Source organism: Tinamus guttatus, unplaced genomic scaffold, assembly GCF_059628265.1.
Source record: "Tinamus guttatus ecotype Peru unplaced genomic scaffold, ASM5962826v1 Tinamus_guttatus_pri_ptg000079l, whole genome shotgun sequence".
Lineage (NCBI taxonomy): Eukaryota > Metazoa > Chordata > Aves > Tinamiformes > Tinamidae > Tinamus > Tinamus guttatus.
Window position 1 is genome coordinate 2,789,036 of NW_028288613.1, and position 12,021 is coordinate 2,801,056.

Consider the following 12,021-nt stretch of genomic DNA (forward strand, 5'->3'; position numbering starts at 1 on the left):
TTTCCCTCAATTCCTTGGGAGGAACAGGGCTTCGGCCCCCGTTTCCACATACTTGCATTACGCAGTCCTTACAGAGCTAACTTAGAAATTTAAGAGGAAACCATTATGTGGCTTCAGCCCTTTCCTTACTCTTGTATCTGGCTGCCTCTTCTAACGAGAGGCACCAACCCTGGCTTAGAAAATGAAGAAGAAAAAAGCAATTTTTTGCTTGTTTGTGCAGCCTCCCGGGGCCCGGGGCCGTGCCAGAAGCCGAGGGAGAGCGGGGAGGCGCCGGCACCAGCCCCCAGCTCCCACCCGCCGCGCGCGAGGGGCAGCAAAACCACGGAAGAAGAGTATTAAATTTCACACACTATTTGTACTCAGATATATTTTCTCAGTTTTAAATCTGCAGCTATTTTATCAAGTGGAAAAAAAAATGTCTTGAGCTGGAAAGGGTTCAAGAATAATGTTGCATTTCCTTATGTCTCAGGAAACACTTTTTATGGTAACTTGTCAGACTGTCTATGAACAAAACCCACTTTTTTAGACATTGATAAAGTCTTCTTTTTCTTCACGTGATATTTTATACAAGAACACTTCAAAATGTGTTATTAGATGTGACTGATTTTAACAAATCCTATTAGATTTGTATCAACTAGCTACATGTTATATTCATAGTCTTTTGTGAATCATCGCCTTTTTGTTTTTAAAAAGATGGCCTATTTTGAGCCTTTGTATGGGTACATTCCTGTTTCTGTGACAAAAAAAAAACCTTAAGCTGTCCCAAACAGAAAAGCAGTGGCTATCGGAAATATGTTTTGTTTTAGTGTGTTACCGTTACTGTATTTGTTTATTGTAAAGGTGGACATTTAGCGTTCAGTGCAGTTTTCAATAAAAAGTGATAAAATTTCTATAATTTCTGGAAGGTGAGAGCTGCACGACGGCACCGCGCTCGTGCTCCTCCTCGGCAGCTGAAGGTGCCGGGGGCTTAGGGCCTCTGGCTTGAGTGTTTGGAAGCTGGAAACCCACCTAAGCCGCCTTCGCTTCCGCCCCGTCTTTTCGGTTGCCCTCAAGATGCCACCATCGACCTCCTTAGCTGGGCAAAGGACACGGGCTGGAGAGGGGCTGCAAGAAACGCGGAACCAGAAGGTGTCCAGGTTACAAAACTCTGTATTTTCTTTGTGTTGGCTTTAAATTAAACTGAAAACCAGTTACCAGCTTCAAACGTGCTAAAAAAGAAGCCGCGTTTCCCAGGTGAGTGCCCAGTTCCTTGTCAGTGATGAACGGAGCACGTCAGTGATTATCCATAAAGAGCAAGAGCAACCAGGAGGATAAAAGGTTAGTTACAAACAGGGCACTGGAGAAGCATTCGAATGGACGGTAAAATCCACGGGAAAACGTTTGATTCAGGCTAAGGTTGAGAATTATTTTAAAAATGAACCCGCTCTGGTACCTTCGTCTGTGTTTTAAATAAGTGGGTGCAGTGCAGAGGGGTGGGACGGGGTCTCACAGCTTCTGGGCTCCTTGTGCAGCCACTGCACGAGGTGGGAAAAAAAGAAAGAAAAGGGGAGAAACGTAAAGGATTAGGGAGCAAAGCAAGTGGGTTAGCAACAGCGCAAAGGGAGGCTCCATCACCCCAACGCGCCGTTTTACAGCACGTGGGAGCAAAAGGGTGATGGGGGGAGCCCTGAAGCTCCCCAGCAGCAGGACCGACGTCTCCCAGGGCACTTCGAGCACCCACGGACATGCTGGCAAACACGGCTCTCACTTGTTAAACGGTGTTGGCCTGGGTGCCACGAGCGGGAACGGTCCAAGGGAGGCTGCAGGGAGGTTGGCACCTTGGCTTCTCTGCCCCTTTTGCAAGGAAGCTCTGCCTCCCTAAACGGAGGAGCACGACTGCGCGGGGATAAGGATGTGTGTGAGGGTCGGACGGGCCTTGCCCTGTGGTCCATGGACAGGGGAATTCCCAGCAGGATGCGGAAAAGCGATTCCCAGGCACGTCCTGCCCCCAGCTCATGCTGCACTTGCGTCCCCAACAGACCCTGAAGCCATGGACCAGGCAGGGTAGACAAGGAGGTCACTGCAAGGTAAGGAAAAACCAGAAGAACAAGGACAAAAAGGGGGGGGGAAAAAATCCATCAGTTTAGAAAAGAAGCTGGGAACAGGACTAAGATGCTGAGGAGGTTCCTTCCAAGCACCGTGATTTGAGTTCAGGAAAAGCACCCGTACCTTGCTGAGAAACAGGCATTTTTACCTCAAATTTCCACACGCTCCAAGCAGAAGAGGTCTAAAGGCCAAAAATGGGAAAATGTTCCATACCAAACCTCAGCGGACTGTGTGAGGGGAAGAGCGCTCAGTTAATACAGTACTTCATTATTTCTGTGCTTCTGGTGTTGTCACCAGGTTTATGTAGGAGTTGTGCACATTTCAACACCATCTAAGCAGCATTTGGAAGGAAAAAAAGCAGCAAGTTCCTCGGGGTTTCCGTAGCTCTGAACTACATAAACAGAGGTGCTATGGGGCGTCTTTCCAAATTCCAATTAAAACAATTTTGTCTACGGCAGAATTCCTTATTCACCCACCACCCCATCAAAAGTGCTTGTCCAGACAACCTGAATTGCACTGTATATGTAAAAACTGGCATTAACCTTTAGTGTTTAAGTGAGATTTTAGATAAACTTTATCCATTACAGGTTACATGGCTAAAGTTATCAAATATAATAAAATTTCTACTGGAGAATATACTCTGAACTTACAATCTTAGGAACTTACAGAAGTTTAAGTATGGCCACATCAATCAACATGCAAGAAATTCCCAGGTTTACATACTGAGAAATATATAACACAGTGCTTGTAAAAACAACTTCAGCATAGATTCTTCTTTTTAATTAGGACTGCCACGTGTTTTCTCACTAGATTCAATGACCAAGGAGCAACCCTTTAAAAAGGTGTTTTTTCATTTGCAGCAACATTGAACTCGATGAAAGAATAAATGATAAAATGGTAAGTTTGTATCACAGCAAGATTGAGTTTGGACAATACAGAATTCTCAGTCATGTTTGAGCTCTCAAGTTTCACACAATTTTTTTTTTCCTTTTTTAGCATACGCTCACTGGACTAAATCCCTTATATTTTAGGTCACTTCTCTGAATAAATATTCTTAAGCATATTGAAGGAATCTATTAACTAGTCAAAAGAAAAAAAAACATAAAAATACTTTTTCAGGAAACAGATCATTTCACTCGAAAAATTTAGCTCCTCTTCCAGTTTGTTCCATAGATATTAGATTTTATTATAATGGGCACAGCAGTAACTAAAATATTAGTAAAAGAACGAATGTATTTTTTACTTACGACTTGCTGTGGGTATTTTGTGCAAACAAAAAAACCTCACGATCTGACTCGGGCACTAGTGAGATTTCACATAAAAGGGCTTTTCACGGAAACGTGTCAGAGTATCTAAAAGATGCTGTAGAATACCAAGTTCTACTGTAAAAGAATCTCCAAGGGAACAGATATCCAACTAACATGTGCTTTCGTAAGTGCCCTTAGCTGAAAAATTTTCTTTGCAATAATTAAGATGCTGGTATACTTTTCCTATTACACAACCTCTTACACAACCACATGCGGTACATTTATAGACAGATTTACAATCAGAAAGGATTTTGTTTTCTGTCTTGATAATAAAATTAGTGGGGTTTTGTTTCTTTTTTTGCTGTTCTTGTACAAACGCTAGTCCGGCCCACGTCGCCTCCTCACGCAGCGCTCCTCGCCTCTCCCCGCGCGGGTCAGAAGAGAATCCCTTTGCAGCAGCTTCCCGGGAACGAGGCCGGAGCGCCGCGCTGCTCCGGCGCACCCCTCGCTCCGGGACGGGCCCTCCGCGCCGGGCGCCCTCTCCCCTTCCCCGTCACTCGTCGTCGTCATCCTCGTCTTCCTCGCCGTCGGACAGGGACGTGCACGGGCGGATCTGGCGGTAGCGGTCGAGCCACTTCTCCACCATCTGGGTGACCAGGGGGTGGTTGCGGCGCCGGGAGCTCTTCTGCATGGCCACGAGGACGCCCCCCTCCGTCACGCAGCAGTCCAGCCATTCCCGGAGCAGCTTTTCCTGCTGCTCTTCGTTACCTATCTTTAGGAGAGGGGAAAGAGAGGGGGAAGAGTCAGCAGCCACCAGCAGCAAGTTGAAAGCCGCCACCTGCGTCCACGCGGTTCAGGGCAGACAGCAGCAGCTTCACAGAGAGCCTACAAAAGAATAACTAAAAGCCAAACTGATGTGCACTGTGTTTTCAACCAAACAACTGCAAAGCTTCAGGATTTTCAGTTATTCTCCCCTTCTAAATGTTTTCAAGTATCTCCAAGTTTTTCAATGGCCCTCCTAGGTTTCGTTTTTTTTGCAAGCAGCTGCTTATTTGTAGCAGATAGAGCACAAGGAGGATGGGTCTTGCAGGAACCTTCTGGCTTTGCAAAGCGGTTTCTAGGAGTCTAGCAGTACTTAACACTGAACACTTGCTCTTATGAGACATCGTTCACGTTGGCTGCTGAAAACTCCTGCTCTGAACTTGAACCTGTGCTTCTCCTTCACCTGCAGGACGGCTGCTTTACACAGCAGCTTCGAGCCTGCAGAGTCCAAAGGCCACAAGATTTTCCATTCCTGCTCTGCTTTGACCACATGTAAACCTTACTGCAGTGCTTCCCTGTCACTGTCAGTTATTAGAGAAGGAGTAAGCAAAGTTTCAGGAGGGAAAAATAAAAACAAACCCAGAGATCCAGACCTTGCTATGACCCCAGCTGGGCAAGCTATCGGCGCTGTACATTTTTCTTACCTCTTGAGCAGAAAGGAAGTGAATGTGCAATAATTTCCTCTCGCTGTCAACCAAGGGTAAAAAAGTGACAGTAACGTCGTCGTCAGTGTTCAAGTTAGCACCGGCTCCTCGGTTGCCGTAACCATCGTTCTCCATGGCAACCAGCGCGGAGAAATGGCCCCTCGTGTAGCCCAGAGCAATGGGACTTTTCCAACAAAAACTCTGTTCCCATAACAAAGGCAAATATACACCTAGGAGGGAGGAAAACACAGGTAAGAAGGGCAGTCCGCAGCGAGGAAGCGTTTTGATGAAAAATAGCTACCTGGTGCTCTGGGCTCAGCACAGTTGACACCGGGACATTGTGAGTGTTTAATACAAACTTGGCCTGATCTACACCCACAGGGTCACGCTTGTCATCGGGCGAGATCAGGAGAGCAGCAAAGCAGCTTGAAGAAGGGACACCCACACTAAGACACAGCAAATACGGACTATCCTGAAGGCCACCCGCACCAGTTCTATGCCTCAAATCCCGAGGACACTGGGGTCAGTTGCCTTTTCCTCCCTGTTTAAAAGCTGCATTTTCCTGCACTAAGCACACGCAGCCAGGCTGGGAGAACGCTCACAGCTGTGTAAAATGGATCTTGCCCTGTCAGACCTTTAAGGCAGCATTAGGAGCGAGCTGCATTCCAGGAAGCACAGGGCCTCGGTGCCGGCATTCCCAGCAGGAAGGGCTGCCCAGCGGGAGAAAAGCTCCCGATTCCCCCGGTCCACGCGTGGGAACATCCCGTTACCTCCCGGCCACACGGCAACGAGTGGGGAGTGTTTAACCAAAACTGTATTTATCCCCCTCAATGCCCAGTCTGAAATGGGAGTATCGTGCAGACCACTCAGTCCCCAGGTTACACCTGTGGGTTGGGATACAACCCGAACCACAAGTATTGGATCTGCACATTGCTAGTCACTTACCCCAAGCGGATACTTTTATCACCTTAAATATAACATACAGCTACACAAAGCAAGTATTTCACCTGGCACCAAAAACAACAAATAATCCTCATTCATCACAAAGACTTTCAACTGCCCCAAACTGACAAGCTAAACAGCTTCTTAAGTAAATTAAGCCTAGACAGCTTCAGAAAAATCAGTGTTCCATATCTGACATTAATTTTGCAGCCTGGTGTTCTTCAAAGTATTCTGCATTTACCAACTTCCAAAGCTACTTTGTCCTTGTAAAAAACAAGATCACAAAAACATTCTAGGTCTGTCTCAAGAAGCTGCCTGGTAAGTTCTAGGAGGCAGTAACGCACAGGGGGGATCTCCTGCTGGGCCACCAAGCATGGGTGCAGGAGGCCAGGACGATGCCCACGGGCAACGTGCACGTGCCCGAGCGCCCTGCAACACAGCTGCAGTTTCCTGACTCAGAAATCCTTTCCACATTTATTTTGTTTATTGTCAAGCACATACAGACACTCTCAATCCTTTTAATTTTTTTCTATAGATAGAGAAATGTTTAAGTGTTAGCACCTAAAACACAGGTGAGCTGCCTCAACACACATATTTGGCCTGCAATTAGAGCACACATCTCCAGCAACCCACAAACACCTGGCTAAGCAAAACGGGACTGGAGTCAACCGAACAGAACAACATCTTCATGTTTATCTTGAAAACGGCTGGGCTGTTTGCCCAGGAGACTAAGAGAGAGTCAGCAGGAACCTGATCAAGGTATGAAAATTATAGCGCTGGCTGAGAAAACAGGTCAGTACTGACACCATGTTACTCGTAAACTGTAAATCACAAACATACCAGATAAATTAAAGCTAGATTATGGAATGTAGCTGTGCAGAAAGTGAGCCTTACGTTTTCAGTTGCCCAATGTTTTGTAAACACACATAATAAAGCTTCCCAATCTCATTCCTCAAACAGGGAGCTGCTGGGAGAGCTTTTACGAACGCAGTTCCTTCCCAGGGAACCTCTATGATATATAGTCAATAAGTTCCCAACATTAATGAAGTACAAAAAAACACGAGTATTATTTTCTCTATTCCCACTTGAGCATTCACACGCTCCTTTCCTTTCTCTTCCTGCCTTTGCACACCCTATGCTCGTGCCCTGGTGCCTGGTTTTGTTAAGTTTTCACTTCAAGTGTCACAAAGCCACTGATGAAGAGCACAGTGAGGGGAGGGTAAGTGTAAGAGCTAAAGGCTTACCTTGAAAACGGGTATATCCTAACGTTTCTCCTCGGAAACTCTTATAATATTTTACTCCATAAACTATAATTGGTCTTCTAAGAATATGTGCAAGTACAAAAATGTGTGTCTGCTCCAAACTTGCTCCAGGCTGCACCAAACACAAACAAGACAACACTTGAAACAGAACATTTTTCACTTTTCAATTTGAAAACTATTCTCCAAGTTGAGGGAGAAAGCCCTTTTAGGAGTAATCTAGCCCTGGCAGGAGAAACAAAAGACCGAAATATCATTATATGTTAGAGATGAACACAAACATTTCAGGTCACACAAAAATTCAATCTGTCTATAATAATTCTTAGTCTTATCTCCCAGATTCAATCTGCCACATTTCATTCTCTGGTTAGAAATGAAGCTCTGCATTATGTTTAGTCTAAAAATAACTCTCTCAGCCAAAAAAAATTAAGGTAGATACCTTTTAATGACAGGGAAACAGCACATCAAAAAATAGTTATGATAAAGTAATGCCCAAATCAGGCATGTACTTTAAGGGAGGAGTTTAAAAATAATGCTGTATTTGGAGGCTTATAGGAATCTAACCTGTATTTTGGAAGGCAGTAGCAAAATGCCAGCTTGGTAAAGTGTTAATAGTTGCAGAGTACAAATTTGCAGGCATGTTCTTAGAGGTGAGTGTTGTAGCAGGTAGAAGGAAAACATTAAGTAGACAATTGTGCATCTTCAACACACACAGTTTGCTCTCCAGACTTGGCTCTGACACCAAGGGAGCCAGATTCTTTTCAATGTGCTTTCACTGCTTAATAGTAAGCTCAAAAAATGCAGATTCTTAAACAAAAATTTTTTTACAACACAGCAGCAGGACACTACCCAGTATTATTTAAAGATTGCCTTCTTAACAGGAATATTTTCTGCTATAAGAAAAACTCTTATTCATGAACATCATTCCAAGACTTGGAAATTTCAATTCCAGGGAACTAAAATAACCTTTAGATCAGCAAGTTTACAAGAGAAGTTCTCACCTGGCTCGCAAGAGAGAGTATGAATGCCCAGTCTTCCTGCCACTGCTCCTCTCGCAATGAGAAATGTAAACCAAAGCTCTGGGAATACCACGATTCCCACTCTTTCCAGCGCGTGTAGAACCTGGAATATTAACAGTGAGAATGAGCAAGTGTTTTAATGTCTCTACTACATGACCATGTCTGATCACAGCATTCAGCCCTTGGCAACCCTGTATCCCAACTCCTGTACTGGAGTGAGCACAAAGTCTATGCCACGAAAATTGATCTATTTTTCTTTAATCTGCAAGAGACACCATTTCATCTAGTCCTCATCCAAGATATCACTTGGTATCTTCATGTCCACAGCAAAAAGGCTATAATTGAGAAAAGGTCCTAAAAGGCTCCTTACTAGAGTGCAACAACTTGTAACTTTCTAAATTTTATGGAGGTTTAAGTGTAGGGTACAAAACCAAGATCTGTTGAGCTCACATACCAACTTCAAGTGGACTGTGGTTAACAGAATCTGGGTTTGATTTTACTTTTTGGAGGAAAGAGTGCGGGTATTTCACATTATATGGAAAAAAGGTATAAAGCAGGATAGGCAAGAATCAAAAAAAAAAAAAAAAAAAAAGAGATTAATCAACTTCACATTCAAGTTTTTAAAGTCACTGTGTTTTTGTTTTTCTATTTACATTAAATTTCTTTGTATGCTACCATGTAGACCCAGTGTTTCATCTTTAATCAGAGTAAATCGATCAACATATTAAAAAGCTGATTCTGGCTCTTAAGATTTCCTGACAGAACTGACTCAATTTTATCTGCTGCATCCTAAGTTAACAACCTTCCTCAACATCTCGCCTTAGTTCCACGATATATTTGGGACCTGGTGGACACCACTGGCAGTCCAGTGGCCAGACCGACTCCACTGGCAGGACTGGAGAATTTTTGCTGTACACTGATAACCTCAACCCAAAAAGATGAATTAATTCCATGGCCCAGTGACAGCCCGACTTCAATACTGACGATTTCTGCTTTACTGCAGACTTTCAGCAGACAAAACACGAACAAAAAGGGCTTTTCTTAACCAAGCTATTACTAAGCAGACAGAATGATAATACCTAAAAGCGTATATGGGAATTAAAGGTCATTTACTAACAGTCTTTCTGCTCATCTTCCACCAACAGCAGCAAGACATGGTATGTGCCAATTTGCAAATATATAGAAAATGCAGTTTTAACCGAGGTGGCATTACTGCATTCTTTACAAGAATACAGTAAAAATGTTATGCTTTAAATGCTGCTTGCTGAATATAACATAACTCATTTCACAGGGTGTCCAGGCTCCCAGTGCTCGCATTTAAAATAAACCAGAAATAGCTGACATGAATCACGCTGTGACTCAACATCTTTGATCCACACCGCGCAGAATAAACCCATAGGGATGTTTTATTGTTACTCCACTAGACTCCACTCAGTGCTACCCAAGCAGCTGCCCCCAGAGGCCCCTCACCAATGCGAGCAGTCGTGTAAACTGTCGTGCAGAGCCTTGCGCAGCACCGAGTCCTTGTCGTAGATGCCCCAGGTGGCCTGGAGCACCGAGTCCAGCAGGCAGTCCCCGGCCGTGCGGTTCCAGAGCGCGTACAGCCTGCTGTCCAGGCGCGTGCCCAGCTCCAGCGACCAGTTGATGATGGGAGACTCCTCTTCCAGCTCTGCAACATGACAGTAAGCGCCTATAAAACCTACTAGTATTTGGAGATTTTAATGGCATACACTCCAGTTAAGTAAATCGGCAAACTTAAGTTCCATCCCCTCCACTACAAAAACAGTTGAAGGGTTGGAAGCAGTTCCATAGTGTCAAAATGGTGTGGAAAACACCCCCCTCATATACTAGCCTTAAAGAAAACATCATGTCACTTCTTTGAGGATTATTTCTGAAGCGGAAACATTGCTGAGTTTTCTTTAAAGAGCTCAGACTAAAAACTGCAAAATTCTTAAAGACCCATAAATCCTAAAGATCCTTTTGAGCAGAATTTTCACAGTCTGCATTCTCACTCTCTAACTTTTAAAGTTGGTGTAAATATTGGCATTTTATTGATTTTGACGTGGAAGTTAATTTGAAAGTATCAGCTTTATTTAAAACAAATCTTCAGGCAAATAAACAAAGACCAAGGAAAGGGGACAGTCAATCTCAAGAGCATTTACCTTTCTGAACATCTCTGTCAAGTACTTCATCAAATAACTTTTCTTGGACTGTGGGTGGCAAGTCTTCAATGTCTGGAAAAGCAGAAAGCAAATAAGAATCATCTAATTTTACTATTAAAAGAGACACATTACAAGCTGGTGCTCAGGAGAATTCACACCACAGCTTTCTTCCTACAATCCCTAATGAAAAAGCTGCTCTTATTTTCAGTTTCATTGTTTGTGACCGTAAGAACCACAGAACACGCTGCAGTATAACTGTGTCTCAGGCTGACTATCGTTTATGCAGGAAAATCATCAGAGCACATAGAAGGTTAAACTGAAGGAGAAAGCGAGGCAGAGAACTACTTTTAAGGTGCAGGGAGGGGGAGAATTTCCCTGCTGCTATATTTAGGGCAGCTTAATTCCAAAGTAGTGGTTTTCCATCACTCAAAAACTTCCCTACCTTGCTGAGCCAACAGACTTATTCCTGTCCAAAGCAACCACTGCCTTAGTTATTTCTTGCAAACTTTGGAGAAATAGTTCAGGGAACCCACTGCTCTATGGGTTAGTTTGCAAGTTGGAAGGCAGAGAATAAGAAAACTACTGAGCTACGACAGGGAAAATGTCAGTACCAACTAACCCAAAAACTTTTCAAGTAAGAGCTGCAGTTAGAAACTTTTTTGTATTTTTAACGATAAACACAGCGTGCACAACTTTTGAGTGCTATATTTCATAATGCAATAAATACTTGCATGTTGTCAAACTCAAATGTACTTACACCGAGACAAACACAGCAAAATACATATTACTATGATACTTGCACACTTGAGTTACTTAAGTTACTTAAGTAACTTGATTTTGTATTGATGAAGAGCTCGAAAATAAGTGGCTTGCAACCATCTAGCTGTTGTCTATGTCCACTGATTCAATATTCAACTTGGTATTTCTCTCAGCACAAAAAAGGGCTAACAAAAATGGTACCAGACACCCACATCTAAGCACCTTAACTGCTCCTGAGGCATCTCCTTGTCCTTACATAAAAGCTGATTCAGAGAAGCCAGCAATCAATTTAAAAGGCTTGTACTACACATGTCTGTGCACCGGCTCCTTGGGAGGACCATATTCAGTCAGGAATCCAATTTAAAGACCTTCTAATAATTTTCGTTAATAGACAAACATTTGATGAACATTTTCTTGGTCATGGAGTAGTTCAGAATATTCAAGAAGTGCTACTGCTGTAAGCAGGTACAAAATGTAAAGTGTATTGGAAGACCAAACGGTATGAATGAAAATGAAGACTGAAAATTACCCTAGCTACGTAAGCCTAGAAACATTTGCACTCCATCCTTCACTTCAATACAGTCTTCCCTTAACAACGTTAATAATCAAACACTAAACCCCAAATCCCAACACCAAGCCCCAACTGCAGCTAAAAGCAGCAGTTCTCATCTAGGGTGACAGGGAAGTCTGCCAATAATAAGCAGCGTTTTATAATTACCTGCAGGCAACGTAAACGTTACAAGGTCAGTTAGAAAATAGCAGGCAAAGTCTCCCTTGCGTTGGTGAAGGGACGCGGCGATTTCACGACGAATCTGTTCCGTGACCTCTGGACACACCATGGCAGGGATGCACTTGGCCGCGTGCTGCGATACCTGCGACACAACACACTTACTGCGCTCCCTGTTAGTGCACTTAAGTGCAAAGGCTCAGGAGGAAGAGCAAGAAGTGAGGGGGAAAGAAAAAAATACAAATAAAAAAGCCTCACGTAGGCATACAAGGGCTCACAATATTTTAATATAACGGAACTCAGCAGGATAATGGAAAATTGAGGAATCTCTCATAATTTCCGACTACATTTACTA

At 43.6% G+C, this 12,021-nt stretch overlaps 1 protein-coding gene across 2 annotated transcripts in view; it reads right to left on the reverse strand.

The window, feature by feature from the left end:
• Nucleotides 1-3,878: 3,878 nt before the first annotated feature.
• Nucleotides 3,879-12,021, reverse strand: part of ZRANB1 (zinc finger RANBP2-type containing 1) — a 31,932-nt gene continuing 23,789 nt past the window's right edge. Inside the window, exons 5-11 of one of the 2 annotated variants that reach the window (XM_088520057.1) lie at nt 11,658-11,811; nt 10,181-10,252; nt 9,489-9,687; nt 8,001-8,121; nt 6,985-7,114; nt 4,799-5,028; nt 3,879-4,104 (exon numbers count right to left, since the gene is read on the reverse strand). In XM_088520057.1, the coding sequence (XP_088376183.1) occupies nt 3,886-4,104; nt 4,799-5,028; nt 6,985-7,114; nt 8,001-8,121; nt 9,489-9,687; nt 10,181-10,252; nt 11,658-11,811 (1,125 nt within the window). In that variant the 3' untranslated portion in view covers nt 3,879-3,885. Of the gene's footprint in view, nt 4,105-4,798; nt 5,029-6,984; nt 7,115-8,000; nt 8,122-9,488; nt 9,709-10,180; nt 10,253-11,657; nt 11,812-12,021 lie in introns of both variants that reach the window. The other variant, XM_088520056.1, reaches the window with a different exon arrangement.